Below are 19419 nucleotides of genomic sequence, written 5' to 3' on the forward strand. Positions count from 1 at the left end.
TGAGCACCACCACCCAAGCAAACCAAACTTTCAGTTCCTAGATTCTCTACTTCTAGGATATAGAAATATGATCATTTAAATAGTGTCACGAAACCCCATAAGTCCTAAGAGCTTTTATTATTATTTTTTTTATTATTACTTTTTAAAATAAAGTCCATTGCTTTCTTAGCTCTCTCTGATACAGTTTCATTTCTTTCCAGCTTCCATAGCCTCGTCCCCCTTATTCTCGCCGTATTGCCCCGGGAACTAGGATTTCACTGTGTGTGGTAGGAATGAGGAGAGAGGCCTCCCCTTCTGACAGTCGCTGTTCCTCAGGCGGGGAGTTAGACATGCGGTCTTTCATGGTGGGCGGGGCGTTAGCCAGCGGGTGCTATAGACGCTGTTCATCAGAGCGAGAAAGCTTGGTTCTGGCCTGGGAGAAGGGGTTTCATTATGAGTGCATGTTGAATTGTGCTTTTGTTGAATATTTTGGAATGGTCATGAATTTTTTTCTCCTAATTTTTGTTAATATGGCAAAGATGCTTTATACTGTTTGATTTTTGAGTGTTGAACTAGTCTTTCTCATTTGGAATACCCTCCCCCCCCCACCATAGTCATGTTAAAATATCTAAAAGTTTCTCTGGGATCCGAGTGCCAGTGTTGACTCTCGAGTCTATATTCAGGAGTGCCACCGGAATATGGATTTCTTTTCTCAAAATGGCCTTGTCGTCTGCTGGTATCAGCATAATTATGGTTTATAGAACAAATTGGTAAATATTCTTCCCCCCTATTTTTCAGGAAGACATTGTATAAGTGATACTTTCTTCTTTATATAGAGGAGAATTTAACCAGTGAAAACATTGGTGGATACTTCTCTGTCCTGATAGGTTTTAAATTATTAATTCCATTCTTTACTGATAGTAAGGGCAATCTGTTTCTTCTGGAGTGGATTTTGATAGTTTGTATCAAAAACTTTAAACAGTTTTGTCTCATTTGTCAAATTGATGGGAATTGTTCACAGTACTGTCTTATCTCGCAGTACCTGTGACTCTTTGTGACTTTCCCACATGCACTTCTGTTTTAGTTAGCTTTATATTTCTCTTATCTCTCCCTGTACTCTTTATTTCTTTGTGTAGATTCAAATTTTTAGTGGCATTAGTTTATTCTCTTGGAATAAGTTTCTCTGGCATTTTGTGTGGAGTAAGAATTAATTGGGGTTTTTTTTTTTTTGGCTTTCTGTGTCACACCTGGCGATACTCAGGGGTTACTCCTGGCTCTGCACTCAGGAATTACTCCTGGCGGTGCTTGGGGGACCATGTGGGTTGCTGGGAATCAAACCCGGGTCAGCCGTGTGCAAGGCAAACACCCTACCCGCTGTGCTATTGCTCCAGCCTCAAATTAATTGGTTTTTATCTAAGGTATTCTTTCTTTTTTATTTTAAAAATGCATTTTGTTGGATATCAAATTCTTGATAGACAATTAGCCCCTTCTTTTCAAGATGTTATTTTACTGTGCCATCAAGTATGGTTTCTGTTAGAAGTCAGATTAATTTTTCATGTGCTTATTTATTTCCTAGTTCATTTCTTTACACTTCCAGCGTCTTTCACTCATTTTTGCTAAATTTGTTACTTCATAATATTTATTTCATTCATTATTTAAAAATGTTCAACATTGATTTAATCAGTCTTTTATATTTTACTACATTTAATATAGGTTTTACTTGGATTTTTCTTTTATAATTTAATAGGAGTTGGTATCAGTTAATTTTTTTCTTTCCTAAAAATTAGTTCTTAAATACCTTATTTTCACCTTCTTATTACTGTCTCTCCTATGTATTTTTTTAGGCATTTTCTTAAGGGTGCTACAGGGTTTAGCATCACCATCCTACATTTATAATAATCAAGTGAATTGTTTCACTTTAACGCATACAATTAATCTGCTAATATTCAGTTCCCATTCATTTTTCGTTATTATTATCCTAAATTGTTTATATATTCTGTACCCACTTACATATATTTATAATCATTGCTTCATGTCTCTGTCTTTAAACCACATAGGGATGAAAAGTAGTTTTAGGCCAAAAATACAGTAATTTTTGTTTTAGTTTTTCTTCTTTTTTTGCTTTTTGGGTCACACCTGGCAATGCACAGGGGCTTCTCCTGGCTCAGCACTCAGGAATTACCCCTGGTGGTACTCAGGGGACCATTTGGGATGCTGGGATTCGAACCCGGGTTGGCCGTATGCAAGGCAAATGCCCTACCCTCTGTGCTATTGATCCAGCTCCGTAATTTTGGTTTTTAAACTCTTATGCCTTATCTCAGGATATCATAATTTCTCCTTAGTTTTTAGAAGGATAGTTGTGCCAGATATAAAATTCTTGGTTGACAGTTTAAATTTTAGTTTTTTTCCGGGACTTTATTTATCTGCTTATTCTTGTAAATAAGAAACTTCACTTAATCACTGTAGTTTTTGGAGTTGTTGATAACACATGAGTTATGAGTTCTCAATGTTTGGAACCAGTCGCACCACCGAAGCGACCTTCCTTCCGGCTCTGTTCCCTCGGGACTCCTCCTCCTTGCCTTCCATGGTTCCTGATGAGAATTTCCTGTTACTCTCTCTATTTTTCTCAGGGTTGGGGCCACACCTGGCAGCGCTCAGGGGCTCTTCCTGCCTCCGTGCTTGGGGGTGATGCCTGGTGTCACCGCAGGGCCACACGTGGGGCTGGGGGCTGTGCCTTAGCCCATCCTGTCCCTCTGGTTCTCGACTCTTCCCCCTCTTGAGCCGTCTCTCCTGCTCATATCGAGACTCTGAGTGCTGCCTCTCAACGTTTGGATCACTCAGTCTCTCTCTGTTTTGGGGAGGGGGGGTCACAGCTGTCGAACCCGGGGCTCCTCCTGGCGTGGTGCTTTGCTCTCAGCTGTGCTCAGGACACCACGCGGTGCCAGACCCAACCAGGCCTTCCAGGTGCAAAGTCTGGGCCCAGCCCTCGGGGCTGGCTTCCGGCTCCGTCACTCTCTCTGGGTCTGTCCCACTTGGCGGTTGTTGGACTTTCAGATTTATACCTCACTAAATCTGCAAATTTTTAACCATGACGTCTCCAAGTATCCCCTGCATCCCTTTCCCCTCTCTTCTTCCTGAAGATCCATTCCTTAGCTAACATCACCGCTGATGGCGTCTCACGGAGTCTGTTAGGCTTTATATATTTTGGGGTCATTTACCCCCCCCCCCATTTTGCTCTGCAGATTGGGTCATTTTCAGTTGAATTGTATTCGTCAAGTTGGCTGATTCTTTTTTCTTGCCTGATTGATTTCTGTGGAAACTGGTGCATTTTGCACATGTTTACATTCATTTTCAGATCTCTATTTGGTTTCTTTTCGTTGCAAGTTTTGTCTGTTTATTGATCCACTGCATGGGGGAGATGTTATTATCCTGGCTCACTTTGGTCTACGTTTGAGACCCTTTATCTCCAAGTCCAATGTCTGCCCTTCTCAGGGATGGTTTCTGCTCATTTCTTTTGTGAATGAACCACTTTTTTCTTTGTATGTTTTCTATTTTTGTGGAAGCACTTTGAGTATTACAGTGCTGTAGCTTGGAAACAGGCTCTTCCCCCTCCTCACGTTTATTTTCGTCCTTTGTTGTAAACTGTTGCTGCTCGGTTACCTTTCTCTGTAATTTTGGTTATGTTTGTGTTCTTGGTTATGTCTGTCTCTGGAACCTCTCTTCTCTTAGTGTGTACTAAGCGAGTTGGGACAGATTTCCTTACATGCCAGGAGAAGTAAAGACTAGGGGGAAAAAAGAAGAAAGATCAAAGAAGGGAGAGAGCTGGAGGAAGGAAGAAAGAGAGGAAATCAGTGGAGGAGGGAGAGGGAGGAAGAAAAGGGGACGGGAAGGAAGAAGAAAGAGAGGGAGTGGGAGGAAAAAAGGAAGGAAGGAGGGAAAGATGAAAGTAGGGTAAAGGGAAGGAGGCAAGAAAGGAAGATAGGAAGATAGGAAGCAAGGAGGAAGGAAGGAGGAAGGAAGGAAGGAAGGAAGGAAGGAAGGAAGGAAAGAAGGGAGGGAGGGAGGGAGAAAGGAAGGAGAGAAAAAAGGAAAGAAAGGAAGGGAGGGAGGGAGCGTGGAAGGAAAGAAGAAAGGAAGAAAGAAAGGGAGGAAGGGAGGGATTAAGGAAGGGAAGGAGGAAGGAAGGAAGGATGGAAGGAAGGAAGGAAGGAAGGAAGGAAGGAAGGAAGGAAGGAAGGAAGGAAGGAAGGAAGGGAGGGAGGGAGGGAGGGAGGGAGGGAAGGAGACAGGAAGGAGAGAAAAAAGAAGGAAGGAAGGAAGGAAAAAAGGAAGGGAGGAGGGAGGAAGGAAGGAAGGAAGGAAGGAAGGAAGGAGGGAGGGAAGGAGGGAGGGAGGGAGGGAGGGAGGGAGGAAGGAAGGAAGGAAGGAAGGAAGAGAGGGAGGGAGGAAGGAAGGAAGAGAGGGAGGAAGGAAGGAAGGAAGGAAGAAAGGAAGGAAGGAAGGAAGGAAGGAAGAGAGGGAGGGAGGAAGGAAGGAAGAAAGGAAGGAAGGAAGAAAGGAAGGAAGGAGGAAGGAAGGAAGGAGGAGGGAGGAGGAGGAAGGAAGGAAGGAAGGAAGGAAGGAAGGAAGGAAGGAAGGAAGGAAGGAAGGAAGGAAGGAAGGAAGGAAGGAAGGAAGGAAGGCTGGCCGCCCTCCAAAAGGCCTTCCGTCCAGTGCTGGCCATCCACGCCGCTGTGGCCCCCCCCTTTCGAGCGGCAGGAGGCGAGGGCAGGGATGGGGCGGGCGCGCGCGCTGCCTGGGTCCGAGCGCTCGCTCTAGCTCCTCTGCGCACGGCCAGGCTTGCATGCCAGACTCCCGGTGAGGCTCCAGCTGCCCTTCGTGGCTCCGGTGGCAGCAGACGGCTGATCTTACGTGGCTTTCCAAGAAAGGTGGTGCCACCATTTTTGCAAAGTGGGAGTGAGTGTGTCATTTCCCTTCATAGGGTGGGGGTCCCGGACCCTGGGCCTCTCGGGATCGCCTCAGAGCGAGAGTGGGCCGCAGAGCACGTGCGGCGGGGGGTCCGACACGAACCTCCTTCTGGGCCCTCTCCTGGTGGGGGTCCCTAGCAGCAGCACTGCCGGGGGTGCCTGGGTCGGGGTGGCCAGGGCCCAGCCCCACGGGGACCCCGCCCCTCTCTTCACGCCGACGAGCCATTTCCCCGACTGCAGTGCATCGAGTACGGACTCTGCCTTCCAGAACTCTGAAACCTGGATCCTGAGGGTTTCGCTTGCGCTTCCCCGGCTCTGTGTTTTGCTGCTTCGTTTGTTAGTGTGGGGGAGCAGTCGGGCCAGGCCTGGCGACGCTCAGGTCCCGTCCCTGGCACCGTGCCCGGGATTAACCCTCGGCGGTGCTCAGGGTTTGAACCCCGTCTGCTGCGAGCGAGACAAGTGCTTCGCTTCGCAGTCTCTTGGCTGTTCCTGTCTGGAGACAGCCCGAGGCCAGGGCCGGCCGGGGTCGCCTGCCGATGACCACATGCCACAGCCGGGCGAGTCAGCTCGTCTACGGCCGGGAAGGGGGTGTGGGCCTTTCTCCCTGGACTCCTCGGCTCTGCCGCCCCGTCCTTCCAGCTGCGTCTCTTGCCGTCCCCACCCCCCCCCCCCCCCCCCCCCCGCCCCAGCACTCCAGCTTTTATCTGTCTATCGGAATTCGGAAGCTTCCAGGCTCCTGGTTCTCGGGATCCCCCAGGCTGACTCTGTCCACGTGTCCACGGTGGGTGGTTTAGAGGCCGGGGCTGTGCCCGGCAGGGGAGCACTTGGCTGGCTTACACGAGGCTCCGACTGATTCCCGGTGCCACCCAGAACTAAACAGACCCGTGAAAAGGGGCCACTCCTGTTTCATGCCTTGACATAGGAGCTACATTTCTCCTTCCGGCTCCTCGACTTGGTTTCAGAATTCTTAAGTATATCACTGTCACTGTCATTGTCACTGTCATCATCGATTTGTTAGAGCGGGCACCAGTAACGTCTCTCATTGTGAGACTTACTGTTAATGTTTTTGGCATATCAAATATGCCACGGGTAGCTTGCCAGGTTCTGCCGTGCGGGCTCAATACTGTTGGTAGCTTGCCGGGCTCTGTGAGAGGGGTGGAGGAATCGAACACGGGTCGGCCACGTGAAAAGTGAATGCCCTACCGCTGTGCTATCGCTCCAGCCCTCTTAAGTATATAATAATAATAATAATAATAATAATAATAATAATAATAATAATAATAATAATTTTTCTCCAGTTTGTTTCCAGAGTTCAGGTTCCTCTATCCTCGGCTTGATCTTTCCCCTTATCATTTTGGATAGGGGAGGGTGGATGGGGCTAAGGGTGGAGAGTTCATTTCTTTGAAATTTAAGACATATCGTGGGAAAATAGAAATAAAGTTGATTTGTTCTCTTCCTCTGTTTTCCCATTACCTAGATTCTTTTAAAAAACTCATATACTTTAGGTTTTTTTTTTCCTGGTGTTTTTGGGGGAGTTTTTGGGGACACCCAGAGGTACTCAGGGTTATTCCTGGCTGTGCACTCAGGAATTTCTCCTGGTGGTGCTCAGGAGACTATATGGGGTATTGGGGATCGAACCCGGGTCAGCTGCATGGACGGCAAAGGCCTACCATCGCTCCACCCCCGTAAACGCCTAGGCTGTACAGATGGGGGTTTCTCCCATTATCAGGCGGAGTCCTTGTCAGTGCTGACCCTGCCCCCTGCCAGCCTTGCATCTGCCGGGTCTCTCTCAGCTTTCCTAGACAGCTGTTTGCATTTTCCTTCATGTTTTCTTGTAAAAAAAAAATTTCCATGCCTTGGAGAGCTTTCCGAGTATGTGGCCTCATAACTGGCTTGATTTTCTGCGCGTTGGTTCTGTCCTTCCTGGGTGCCTAGGAGAATTGCAGTTCTCTGCTGGGGGTTTTCTTACCCGTTTCCCGCTAACATGTCTTATGTAAATGAGCCTTTCCTTTCAGTTTCTTCTCAACCTCTGGGTTTCATTTCATCATTTTGTCTTCTCTTTTTTCATTTCATCATTTCGTCTTCTCTTTTAAAACAAGAGGCCCAATACAATGGCTGTCCAGAATTGTACCCTAGTACTTTCCGTTCGATATGCCAAAAAAAAACCAGAAACAGCAAGTCTCACAATGGAGACGTTACTGGTGCCCGCTTGAGCAAATCGGTGAGCAGCAGGGTGATGGTGCTACAGTGGTACTTTCCGATACTCTGAGCTCACTGAGGACGGAGCCGGGCTTGTGCCCTGGTACGCGAGGTTGCTGTCTCCCGTCTGTCTCCGGTGTTCTGACCGGAGCGCTCTCTCTGGCTTCCTGTCTCCCGGGCCTGGCACTTCTGCTGGCCCCCACGTTGCCCGGATGTCCGAGTCCCTTGAGACCCTTGCTCGGGGGCCAGCTGGTCTGGCTCTGGCACATTCTGGGCCTGTAGTGACGTCAGAGTAGCTGGGTGACCAAGTCGCCAGCACCACCACTCCTCCTTGTCTCGACGGAGAATCTGAAGAAATCCCCATGTTCAAGATCTGAAATAACCCCCGCCCAGGTGTTTCCAGAACAGCGTGATCCCTTTGAAGATCCCATGCCCTGTAATAAGGGGGACCCCACGGAGGAAGGTCCCTTAGGGCATTAAAACGGTGCCAAGACTGGGTGCAAGGGCTGAGGTCCAGAATCCAGGTAACCCAGGGGCCGAGGTCTGTCTGCTTCGCAGGGGCCTGGGTCCTCCGCCGTCCCGCGGCGCCTTCTCTCTCCCCTCAGAGCACCCCCCGCACGTCCCCCCGAGCTCCGTGGAGGGCAGGCTGGGGCTCCACTCGCCAGCAGGTGTGCGATGGCGGGCTGTGTGGGTCAGCCTGTCGTGGCGTCCGTTGGTGTGGGGATGGAGCCCCCACCTCCCCTCGGGAGCCTCGTCCTTCGACGGTCCCGTTTCTGCACCCAGCCCGGCCTGCCTCAACGCTGACGGCTTCCGGTGGCACGGGAGGTCTGGCGGCCGAGAGCACGGGCAGGCGGAGCTCAGCGAACTGGGCGTCCCGCATGGGCGTTAAGCCCAGGGGCAGTAGCGCTTCCGCTGAGCCCCGCCCGGACTCAGCCGGGAGCCCAGGTGGGAAGGTGAGGCGTCCCCCTGGGACCCAGCCGCCTCCCGGGGAGCTGCCGCCACGCTCATTCCCACGCCGAGCCACGCTCTTGCCACGGCCGTGCCAGTGAGAATCGCGCCGCCTTTCTCGGCTCTCCCCGGCGCTAGGATCACGGTGTAGCACCGTTTTTCAAGACGTTGGTGGGCGGATTTGGGGAGCGGTGGGGGAGCACTGAGCAGGGCCAGGCGGGCCGAGCACAGACCCCCGAGGGCGGGCAGGGGAGCGGGCTGGGTGCTTCCTCGGCCGGGCTGCAGAGGCGGAGACAGTGGCCGTGACTGCGGGGGTGACAGCAGGAGCCTGTGGCTGCAGCCTGCCCTTGTTCTCCCGGGAACGGTCAGAGCCCAGCTCCTGCCAGAGACGCCCAGGAGGCGGAGAGGAGGGTCGGGATGGCCGTGCAGGGCCGGGCAGGGGGCCTCGGGCTCGCAGGAGACGGATCCAGAGTCTAAGGGGCTATTTAGGAGCCGGCTCTCCGTCCAGCAACGTGTGGGCTTTCTGGTCTTGCAGAAAAGGCAACCATCTTTCTGAATCTGGAAAAAGAAAAACCAGCACAAAAAGCCAACCCTCCGTTCTGTTGAAAGGTGTTTGGTGTGAGGGGAGGAATGAGTTTGGGAGCACTCGTGACGGCGGCTGCCTCGGGCCTGCTGAGGCCGTGCTGCGCGTCTCTGTGGAGCACGCCCAGGAGTGCTCCCCGCCCGGACCGGGAGCCTCGCGTCTCTCTGACCCCCGGGAGTGCTCCCTGCCCGGACCGGGAGCCTCGCGTCTCTCTGACCCCCGGGAGTGCTCCCTGCCTGGACCGGGAGCCTCGCGTCTCTCCAACCCCCAAGAGTGCTCCCAGCCCGGACCGGGAGCCTCGTGTCTCTCCGACCCCCGGGAGTGCTCCCCACCCCCCAGGAGTGCTCCCTGCCCGGACTGGGAGCCTCGCGTCTCTCCGACCCTGGGCCGCTCGCCGTGGCGGGCCCCTCTGCTGCCCCTGCCGCTTCCCACCCGGGACACTGAGGTTCAGAGACGCTGGGGGACTGGCCTAGGTCGGACAGATGGAGAATGGACGAGTCCGGTTCCCTGTAACATCCAGGCTGGCGGGGCTGGTCCCCTGGGTGGCAGGTGTCCTGGGCGCTGGGGGATCTGCAGGGAAGCGGCTGTCACGGGGCCTCTTGGCTCTGGGGAGGGACCCCGGGGTGAGCATGGCGGCTTTCCGCCCCCCGGGAGGGCTCTCTGGACTGCAGGGGAGACCAGGCTGACCCCTGGCTGCTCACTCCAGGCAGACCTCCCGTGTCCGCGCCCTCGCGGCCTGTCTGTCCGGTAGGTAGACTCCCCCTTCTTCTCTGCGAGTCGGCCACCCCCAGGGGGCCCAGCTTCGCAGTGGGGGGCGCGTTCTTTCTGCTCTGTCGCCACGCCTGTGTTCGCAGGAGACGGCGAGGTTGAGACGCCCACCTTGGAAAGCAGATCGTGGCGTGTAGACCCTCTCGGCCGCCCTCGGGGGTCGGCCTGCAGTTTCTGTCCGTCCTGCTCCTGTGTCACCTGAGGCCCAAAGTTGAGTAACTTGCCCCAAAACACAGGATAAAAGGCATTTTGGAGAGAGTGACACCAGATAGTCTTGCTGCGTAGCCTGCATTCTGAGTTCATCGCAATGAGCGATTTCCCTCCATCCCTCCGTCCGTCAGTCCGTCCGTCCATCCACCTACCCAGTCACTGTCACCTACCTGTTGTCCTTCCAGTACAGTCCATCTCCCACCCCCACCCACTGCCCACCCTCCTGTTTCTCCACTTAGCTGCTCATCTGCGTTCCCCTCCCAAGTCGGTCATTGCGTTGACTGTGTAGCTGACGTGCTTTTCTGAGCCACTTCGGGAAAGAAGTTTCTCTGTCCTGGGAGCACTGGCTTTCTGAGGCTGGAGACTTCTGTGCCACCCCGGGCTGGCTCCTGGCAGCTTCACCAAAAAGTCCTGCAAATACGCAAAGCTGAGGCTCTTCGTCCTGAAACGTGCTTGACTTTCTTTTTACTTACTTATTTATTTAAATGAATCAACCACTGTATTTTCTTTTTGGGTCACACCAGCGATGCTCAGGGGGTTACTCCTGGTTCTGCACTCAAGAATTACTCCTGACGGTGCTTGGGGGACCATGTGGGATGCCAGGGATCAAACCCGGGTCGGCCACATGGGAGCGAACACCCTTCTTCCCACTATACTATTGCTCCAGCCTCCTGTGCTTGACTTTCTGAAGCATGATCACAAACGAATACTACAGTCGACCCGTTCCTTGGCCCAAAGATTGGAAACTGAATTACTGAGGCACTGTTTTATCTTTTAAAACTGCAAGTGTTATTTTGATACTCCTAAAAATTGTTATAAGTCAAAGTAAAGATGTTCACAGTCCACTAATAGAAATAGAAAAAATTGAGATAAGTTAATTAGAATTGCATGTGAGGAAATATTATGAAGAGTCCGTTTGTCCTAGATAGTAACAAATTAAGTGCAAAGCAATGCAAGTCATTTAACTATTTTGCATAGTGTCCATTGGAAGATGCACAAGACAATCTCAGTTTTCAAAAGTTCTAGCTTTTTACTGTGCAAAAGTTTATGGGTATAAAAATGGAAACGTGAGCATAAACACCATATGATGAACCCTTGCGTGTTATTTCCTGTCTTCAGCCATCCCCGGCTCTTTACCATACCCTTGGCCATCCTCGGAGTTTTCTTTCGATCGGTTTCAAGGGCATATTCCTCCACTTACTACTTAATTTCATTGACTCACAATTCCATTCTAGAAAAGTAAATTAGGTTGACATTGAAATACAATAAATGTTGAATGTAATTGTTTACTTTTTCATTGAGGTTTCATTTTATTTTTAGCATGGGGAATATCCCGTCAGCTTTTAATTAAAAAGAGTCAGATGTACTATAAAGTTGAAAGAATAATGCATGAACCTTCACCCGCCTGAGCCTGGATGCTCCTGTAGTTAGCAGGAGGACCAGCGGGATGCCTTTTTTTTTCCCCCCAGAACATTACTTGAAGACGGGGTGGGGGGGTGTGAATTTTCCTGACTTTGAAGGTGCAGAGAGTTTAGAAGCAGGAGCTCAGATTCAGCACACCTGCCCCTTTTTGTGGGAGTAGGGATTTACTGGATTTCATAACCGTACACACGTGTGCGTGCCCCCCACTCCCTGTGGGTTCTGATGGTATACATACATCCACACACACGTACACCACCCCAGGTCCTGAAGGCTTCTCTCTTTCTCTCTTTCTCTCTGTCTCTGTCTCTCATATACACGCACACGCACACCCACACCCACACCCACACTCCCAATGGGTTCTGATGGTATACACACACATACACAGCAACACAGGTCCTGATGACCTCTCTCACTCTTTCTTTTACACACACACACACACACACACACACACACACACACGTACACCACCCCAGGTCCTGATAGCTTCTCTCCCTCACACTCACACACTCATGACTCACATACATCAACACACACACACACACACACATTCCCTGTGGATTCTGATGATATACATATATCCATACATACATATACCACCCCAGGTCATGAAGGCTTCTCTCTCTCTCTCTCTCTCTCTCTCTCTCTCTCTCTCACACACACACACACACACACGTACACACGTACATATGTACACCACCCCAGGTCCTGATAGCTTTCTCTCTCTCTCTCTCTCTCTCTCTCTCTCTCTCTCTGTTACACACACACACACACACTCACTCACTCCAGACTGAGGAATCGGCCTTTATTGAGTCAAGCCGTGAGTGGGGGGGCGGCAGGCGTTCTCGCCCGGCGGTGTGGGCCCTGGAGGAGAGGGTCTGAGGTGGAAGGGCTCCGCTCTCCCCGGGGGCGTGGCCTGCATAGTCCACAGCCTTCCAGAGAGTTCCACGTTTCTCACTCGGCTGCCTGCCACTGCGCCGACAGGGGAAAGTGCCCACCTCGGGCCCACCCGTGATTCTGTGCCGTCCGTCAGCAGCGAGGACGCGGGCGCCGAGCCGGCTGATGAACACCATCAGCGTCTCTCGGGGAGGCTGGGCGTGGGGCACGCGGACTCTCCAATACAAGCCGCGGCGGCTTGGAGTCAGGCCTGGCCGGAGGGGCACTGGGCCACGGTGTCTCCCGGTCACTCTGGGCAACAGCTGTGCTCCCTCGTGCCAGCCTGGCCTTCTGGAACATTCCGGGAGGTGTCTGCACTGGCCAGCGAGCGGCGCCCCCGAGGGCTGGTGCGGCTCCCGGGGGGCGGCTGGGACTGACTCCCCCCCCCTCTCTCTCGCAGGTCGAGAAGATCGTGGACAAGAGGAAGAGCAAGCGGGGGAAATGGGAGTACCTCATCCGCTGGAAGGGCTACGGCTGCGCGGAGGACACGTGGGAGCCCGAGCACCACCTGCTGCACTGTGAGGAGTTCATCGACGAGTTCAACGGGCTGCACCTGGCCAAGGACAAGCGCGCCCGCGCGGGCAAGCCGGCCGCCCGGCCCCCGCGCGACGAGAAGCTGCCCCCGCGCGCCCCCGAGCCCGCGCGGAGCAGGGGGGCCGCGCACAAGCGCAAGCGCGTGGCGCCCGCGCTGGCCCGGCCCAGGAAGGGCTACTCGGCCCGGGCGCCCGCGGGCGGCGACCGCGCCGCCAAGACCGTGTCCTACCGGACTACGCCCAGCGGGCTGCAGATCATGCCACTGCGGAAGCCGCAGGACGCGCTGGAGAACGGGGACGCGCGCTCCGAGCAGGGCGAGCCCGCCCTCGGCAACGGGCCGGCCCCGCCGGGCCTGGGCCTGGGCGAGCAGGCGGGCGAGCCCGAGCTGCCGGAGTGCGAGGCCAACCCCGAGGCGCCGGCGGAGAACGGGCTCGGTAGGTGCCGCAGACGCCTCCCACCCCCCGCCCTCCCCCGGGGTCCTGCGCGGGCTCAGCCGGGGCCGGACACCCGGGGACGCTGCACCCGGGCCTGTGAGGTGTCCTGCACCCCGGCTCGGCCTTGCTGACCCCTGCCGGGCCCACGAGGACCCTAGGCCCGGCCCAGAGGGCCCCTGTCTGCCGGCGGGGGCTCAGTGAGACCCGGGAGCGTGATGGGAGGGTGGGCCGCAGGTTGGGGGCCGCACCCCTCCTGAGGTCCCCAGATCCAACCCTCGGGAGCCTCCGAGCCCCGCTGCTCCCTGGAGGCCGAGCTGTCTGGCCCCAGGCGGGAAGGAAGCGGTGGGAAGGGGCAGGGCTGTGCCTCTCTCTTCCCACGCCCCGGGAGCCGGCCAGGAACAGGAAGTGGTGGCCGTGGCCCGCTGCATGACCAGCCCCGAGTCCCCCCGCGAGCAGCCTGCTGCTTCAGGGTGGCCTTCCTGGCGGAGGCAGCCAGGTCCACCCTGCACGGGCAGCACACATCTGTTTGTGTCCGTGCCACTGGCGTGTGTAGCTGAGTCCACACTGACGCATGCTCTAGTTACCAGAGAGAGAGACAGACAGAGACAGAGAGAGAGAGAGACAGAGACAGAGAGAAAGAGACAGGGAGAGACAGACGGAGAGAGACAGAGATGGAGAGAGACAGAGACAGAGTGAGAGAGACAAACAATGAGACAGAAACAAAGACAGAGAGACAGAGACACAGAGACAGTGAGAGACACAGAGACAGTGAGAGACAGAGAGACACAGGGACAATGAGACAGACAGAGACACAGAGACAGAGACACAGGGAGAGAGGGAGAGAGGGCGCACTGATGCAGGTGGGGACCTGGCAGATCTGCTGGCAGAAGGGGGTGGGGGGCCAGGCTGGGGGCAGCCCGTGACCGTAGCTCCTGGGGCTGAGTGGGGCCTGCCTGCTGGGCAGAGCGCGGGGTGGGTGGGCACGGGGAGCCGTTCCTGGGGTTCCCCTCTCCCTGAGAGTGCGTTTCGCCCACACCAGCCCCGAGCTGCTGGCGGCCCCGCCCGGGACCGAGGGCCGGGGGCGCTCAGAGAGGTGCTGTTCCACCCGCAGGTGTGTGTGCTGAGCCTGGCACGGGCCGCCTTTGATGCTGCCCCGGAGAGGGGCCAGGAATCCCCCTCCCGGGCAGGGGGCTGAGCTGAGGGTGGGTGGGGGATTCCCAGCGTCCCGGGGGCGCGGCCAGGCGAGGGCGTGCGCGGGAGGAAGGCGCGTCTCGTCTGGGCGTTTTCCTCACTGTGGGCCTGCCTCTGTGGGGCTTTGTCCGTGCCAGGGCCCGTCACCTGGTCAGGGACTGTGCTGCCAGGGGCCAGGGACATGGCAGGTCAGCCCGGGGGACCAGCCGGGGGAGGCGTCTCGTGCCTCCCCTCTGAACTCCCACCTCTGCGGCCATGTTCTCTGCTCTACTCGAACCCCTGCCTCTGTTCTCTTTGGGGGTGTTCCGGTAGCCCCTGTGCCCGGCCCTTGTCGTGGCATTGGGGTCCGTGAGATGCCCCCCGCCCCTCGTGAGACGCCCCCCGCCCCTCGTGAGGTCGCAGCAGTGACTGGCGGGTCTCTCCTGGGTGAAGCTTCCTGGCACAGCCCTTGGCCGGACTGAGTCGGGGCTGCGAGACGGGTTTGGGGTCCACACCGGGGCTGGCCAGCGGCTGCTCCAGCTCTGGGCTCCCGGGTCCCTGCGGGGCGGGGCTTGGCGACTGAGGCCTGGTGACCTGGCGCCTTTGGAGACAGACCCAGGGGCACAGCAGGGGTGGCCGTTCGGGTCCCCTGGGGCTGGTTTCGTGGGGCTGTTCTGGGCCCGTCCCGTGGGCGAGACACGCTTGGTGCTCGGATGGAGGCAGGCGGCTGCTCCGGGAACAGACACGCTATCTCCGGGTGTGCGGCCGCCTCGGCTCAGACCACACGGGGTCGCCCGTCAGGGGCTCTCCCCGCCGGCCCCCCGGGTCTCCCCCGTGAGAAGGTGCTGGCGCCCCGGGGCCCTGGGGACAGGAGAAGATGGAGATCCTGGGCCAGAGGGAGGCTGAGTCGGGTGCCCCTGGGCACACCCAAGGCAGGTGTTTTGTGGCTCCAGAAGGTTCCGGGAAGGGGTCGGCACTGTGTCAGGCAGAATATGCCACCCCCGTCCCGCCAGCCCCCACCACATTGCCTGACAAAGCCAGGGCATGTGGAACCCCAATCATCTTCCCGTGGAGTCCCCCCCCCCCCCGCCCTCCGCCACCCCCTGCCCCTCCCCTGGCCCCCTGCGGGGGAGGGCGAGCAGCCGGCTGGACAGGAGGCACTTCCTGCCGCGCGCGGCATTTGTTTTGGGGGTGGGCTGATGCTTTTTATACGCGCTCGGCTCCTCTCTGCTGAGTTCAGGTTCTGCATACCGAGAGCGACTTATGTAACACGTTACTCATGTGCGGCTGACTCCCCTGGTCTGTGCCGTGGGAACAAGTGCTAAATCGGGGCTCAGCGGGCGGGAGGCCTTTGCGTCTCCGACGGGCCCCCCACCCCCCAACCCAGCAGCGGTGGGTGAAGCGCCAGCCGCGTTCCGCGTCTTCCCGGGGAATGACAAACGGCTCTGTGGTCGGGCACCATCTGCCTCGTTAGAAACGGGCTCCCCCACCCCCGCCCCGCTCCCAGGGGCCGGGATCCCCCGGGCGGGCTGTGAGCTGCGCTTTTCGGAGCAACGCTGGGTGTTCCCAGGCACGGCTGTCCCTGCGCCCCGGAGTCGCTCCCTGCCTGCAGCTTGTGAGGGGGCCTGGGGCCTGTTCCTTCAGCCACTGCCAACCGCAGGGAGCTGCGGGCTGGAGCCGCCCGTGCCCGCCTGCCCTGCCTCTCCCTTCTAGAAGGGCCAGGTCTCAGGCACACGGGGAAGCTATTGAAGTCGCCAAGGCCTCCACAGTCTGTTTCCGGAGAATGGGTCTGCAGGGCTCTCAGAAGGAGGCCCGAGCTGGCTCGGCCTGTGGGAGGCTCCGGGAGGTGGAGGCGGATTCACCCGGAGCCTTTTCTGTTTGGGTGGGTGGGGGGGCTCCCACGCACACGGGGGAGCAATTTCCTGCCGACTGAGCCAGCGGCTCCCCCATGCTGCCGCCCTGGGGGGCCCTCCAGGGTTGCATCCGGTGATGCTCACAGGACCACACAGAGTCGGGGGTCCGTGGCGTCCCCTGGTGCAGGACGGGCGAGGCCGCAGCCGGGGCCTTGGCGCCCACAGACACCAACGCTCTGAATTTCCCCGGAGCCGGCAGCTTCCCCGGCGCTCCCGTGACGTCTCCCGGGCGTCTGAGGCGGGCTGCCGCCCAGACACCCTGCTGCACGGCGCCTCTCCCTGAGCGAGCCGTCCCGCACAGCCCTGCCCCGCTGGCCTCGCCCTCCCCGAGACCCCCTAAACGGTCTCAGCTGTCCCCCGCCCTGCGTCTGTCGTCTTCCCACTCACTCCCTCGGCTCGTTCTGCCCCGCATGGCACAGAATCTCCAGGTGTTCCGTGCCCGGGGGCAGGCTGGGCGCGGAGAGCCTGGGGTCCGCGTGGAGAGCCTGGGGTCCTCACCGGGGAGCCCCCTCGGCGGCCCCCCCCCGGGCGGAGCGTCTGAGCCGGCAGGCATGGAGCAGCCTGGGGCTCTCGCCCTGGGGCCGGGCACCCCTTAGAGACACCCAGCAGGTGGGGCGCGGCCGGTGGCACAGGGGCCAGCGACCTCGGGCGCCGGGAGCGTTGGTGCCGTGGAAGCCTGGCCGGTCTCGGGTGCCGGGAGTGGGGCAGCAAAGGCGTTTCCGGGTGCTGTGGTGCTCGAGGACTCGGCCCTGGCCTGCCTGGGCAGCGGCGTCCCTCCCTCTCCGGTGACGCGGGCTGGCCACTCGGCCCCGGAGTCGGGTTTGGTTCCTCCAGCCTGCCCGCGGGCACGAGGGGCGTGAGGCCACTGGCCAGCACAGACCCCTGAGGAAACATGCTCTCTGGGGTGGAGCCCTGCCCCCGCCTCCTCGCTGCGTGTTGGCGCCAGACCCGCCTCGCCCAGCACGGGCAACCCCGGGCACCCCTGGGTGCCGTCCGGACACAGCCTGGCGGGGACATGGCGAAGCCACCCTCAGGGCTGCCACAGGGGCAGCTGGAGGTGCAGGGCTCTGTGTGTGTGTGTGTGTGCGTGCACAGATGTGTATTCTAGCGCAGACAGTTGTGAGTGTATTTGTGTGGGAATGTGTGTTTGTGTATGTATTTGTGTACATATGTAAATATGTGTGTATGTGTTTGTGTGTGTATAATTGTGTGTATGTGTATGAGTGTATATTGTGGTTGTGAGTGTATATGTGTGTTTGTGTATATGTATGTGTTTGTGTGTATATGTATATTTGTGTGTGTTTGTGTATATGTATGTGTTTGTGTGTATATGTATGTATGTTTGTGTGTGTGTTTGTGTATATGTACATGTGTGTGTGTACCTGTGTTCTAGCATGGCATCCCCTGCTCACACCTGCTGGGAGCCAGAAGGAACGACCCCTGCACCCGTGTTCACCAGCCTACCTCTACCTCTACTCCACCTGCACGGCTCGTTCTTTCTGGTTTGGGCTATAGCAGAGGCGCACAGTGCACGGCGAGGGTCGTTCCCGGCGCTGTGCAGAGGGGCAGAGGGTGGTTGCTGCGGGGGATGAGCCCAGGCCTACATCCCCGTAAAGGTCGGTGTGCGCGAGGCGGGTTCCCACCCTCACACTGTCGCTCCGGCTCCCCGGCCGAGGCTTTCTCCCCTGCCTGTCCCGTATCCGAGAACCTGCTAGACAGAGGTTCCAGTTACTCACTTGCCGTCCCCGTAGCGCCCCGTGCCGGCGGGCTTGCAGTGTGGACTCGGGGAGTGGCCATGGGACAGGGGGCGGGTCCGTCCCCACCCCCCAGCCTTGTCCCGAACACCTGGCGACGCTCTCCTGGGTTTGTTCCAGCTTCCTCGAGGGTGACGGCAGCCCTGGAGGACAGAGGTCTCGCTCTGAGGTGGGGCAACATCCTTGGTGCTCAGGGCTGGCTCATGGCTCTGCCTCGGGGACCGTGTGGGTGCTGGGGCGCCAACCTGGGGCGGCCGTGTGCCAGATGAGCACCTGTGCCCCTGCGCCATCTCTCTGGCCATCACACACGGAGGCCACTTTTTAAAAAGACGTATTTTTTTAGTCACCGTGAAATGACGAGGCTCCTCACAGTTGGGTTTCAGGCGCGCAGTGTTCTCACACTGATCCCTTCACCAGTGCCCACCCCCCACCCCTCCCGCCCACCATCCTGCCTCCACGAGAGGCTCTTCGTTTTGCTTTCTAAAATAAATACTGGTGGTTTTGCACTGGGCTGGAGCGATAGCACAGTGGGTAGGGCGTTCGCCTTGCACGTGGCCGACCCGGGTTCGATTCCTCCATCCCTCTCCGAGAGCCCAGCAAGCTACCGAGAGTATCTCGCCCTCACAGCAGAGCCTGGCAAGCTCCCCATGGTGTATTCGATATGCCAAAAGCAGTCACAACAAGTCTCATGATGGAGACATTACTGGTACCTGCTCAAGCAAATCAATGAGCAATGGCTTGACAGCGACAGTGCCAGTGACAGTTTTTGCACTGTGTTTGGCAGCGCTGTTGCTCATAGGGCTCATACCTACCACTTCTCGCCTTTCAGCGCCACTTCCTCTTCCCGGCCCAAGGCGTCCCTCCACCCTGAGGCGCCCTCCCAGGCTGCCCCCACCCCAGGTCTGTTTCCTATGGAATCCCGTTCTCCTGATCTTTGCTTCCATCACGTGGGGGCTTGCCATCCCCCTGTGTAAAAAATTAGAGACACACGTGCGGGAGGGTGCAATGATGTATGTTGTGTTGTTTGCAGGCTCTTGGGGCAGTGCTCTCCCTCCCTCCCTCTCTCCCTCTCTCCCTCCCCCCCTGCTCACGTTTGGTGCTCTTGAGCCCCTGTGTATGGACCGGATCGGGATGGCTCCTCCTTGTGCTCTGCTTCTGTGTGTGCCGCTGTGCTCCCTTCTGTCTGTCTCTCTGTCTCTGTCTCTGTAGTCTCTCCTCTGGTCTCTTCCGACCTCTCTCTGTCTTTCCTTCTGTGTCTTCTCTCTTGCGTCTGTGTCTTCTCTCTCCGCTTCTGTCTTGCCGCTCCCCTTTTCTCTCCTTACAGCCTTAGTTTATACAGCAATCACATAGGGTGGTGACACAAAGGTGGGTTGAACATTAACAAATCAACAAAGCGGGGTAAGTCCACTCCTCCAGGAGATTAACAAAATCTCATTTAAGGAGATTACTCCAGATTACTAGGAGATCTGCTTGAGGGAGGGATCCCATCCAGGGTGTGTCACTTTCTTCTTTCCTCAGCTAGTAATCCACTTAAATAGTTATAGTAAATTTACTTCTAATATTTCCATCGATGTCATTCTGTATGAGCACAGTAAGAGACATATC

General features: G+C 56.6%; 1 protein-coding gene across 1 annotated transcript in view; it reads left to right on the plus strand.

The window, feature by feature from the left end:
- Window positions 1–19419, plus strand: part of CDYL2 (chromodomain Y like 2) — a 141686-nt gene that overhangs the window by 98489 nt on the left and 23778 nt on the right. Inside the window, exon 2 of the mRNA XM_055145890.1 lies at window positions 12410–12977. Within this exon, the coding sequence (XP_055001865.1) occupies window positions 12410–12977 (568 nt within the window). The remainder of the gene's footprint in view (window positions 1–12409; window positions 12978–19419) is intronic.

Source organism: Sorex araneus, chromosome 8 (assembly GCF_027595985.1).
Source record: "Sorex araneus isolate mSorAra2 chromosome 8, mSorAra2.pri, whole genome shotgun sequence".
NCBI lineage: Eukaryota > Metazoa > Chordata > Mammalia > Eulipotyphla > Soricidae > Sorex > Sorex araneus.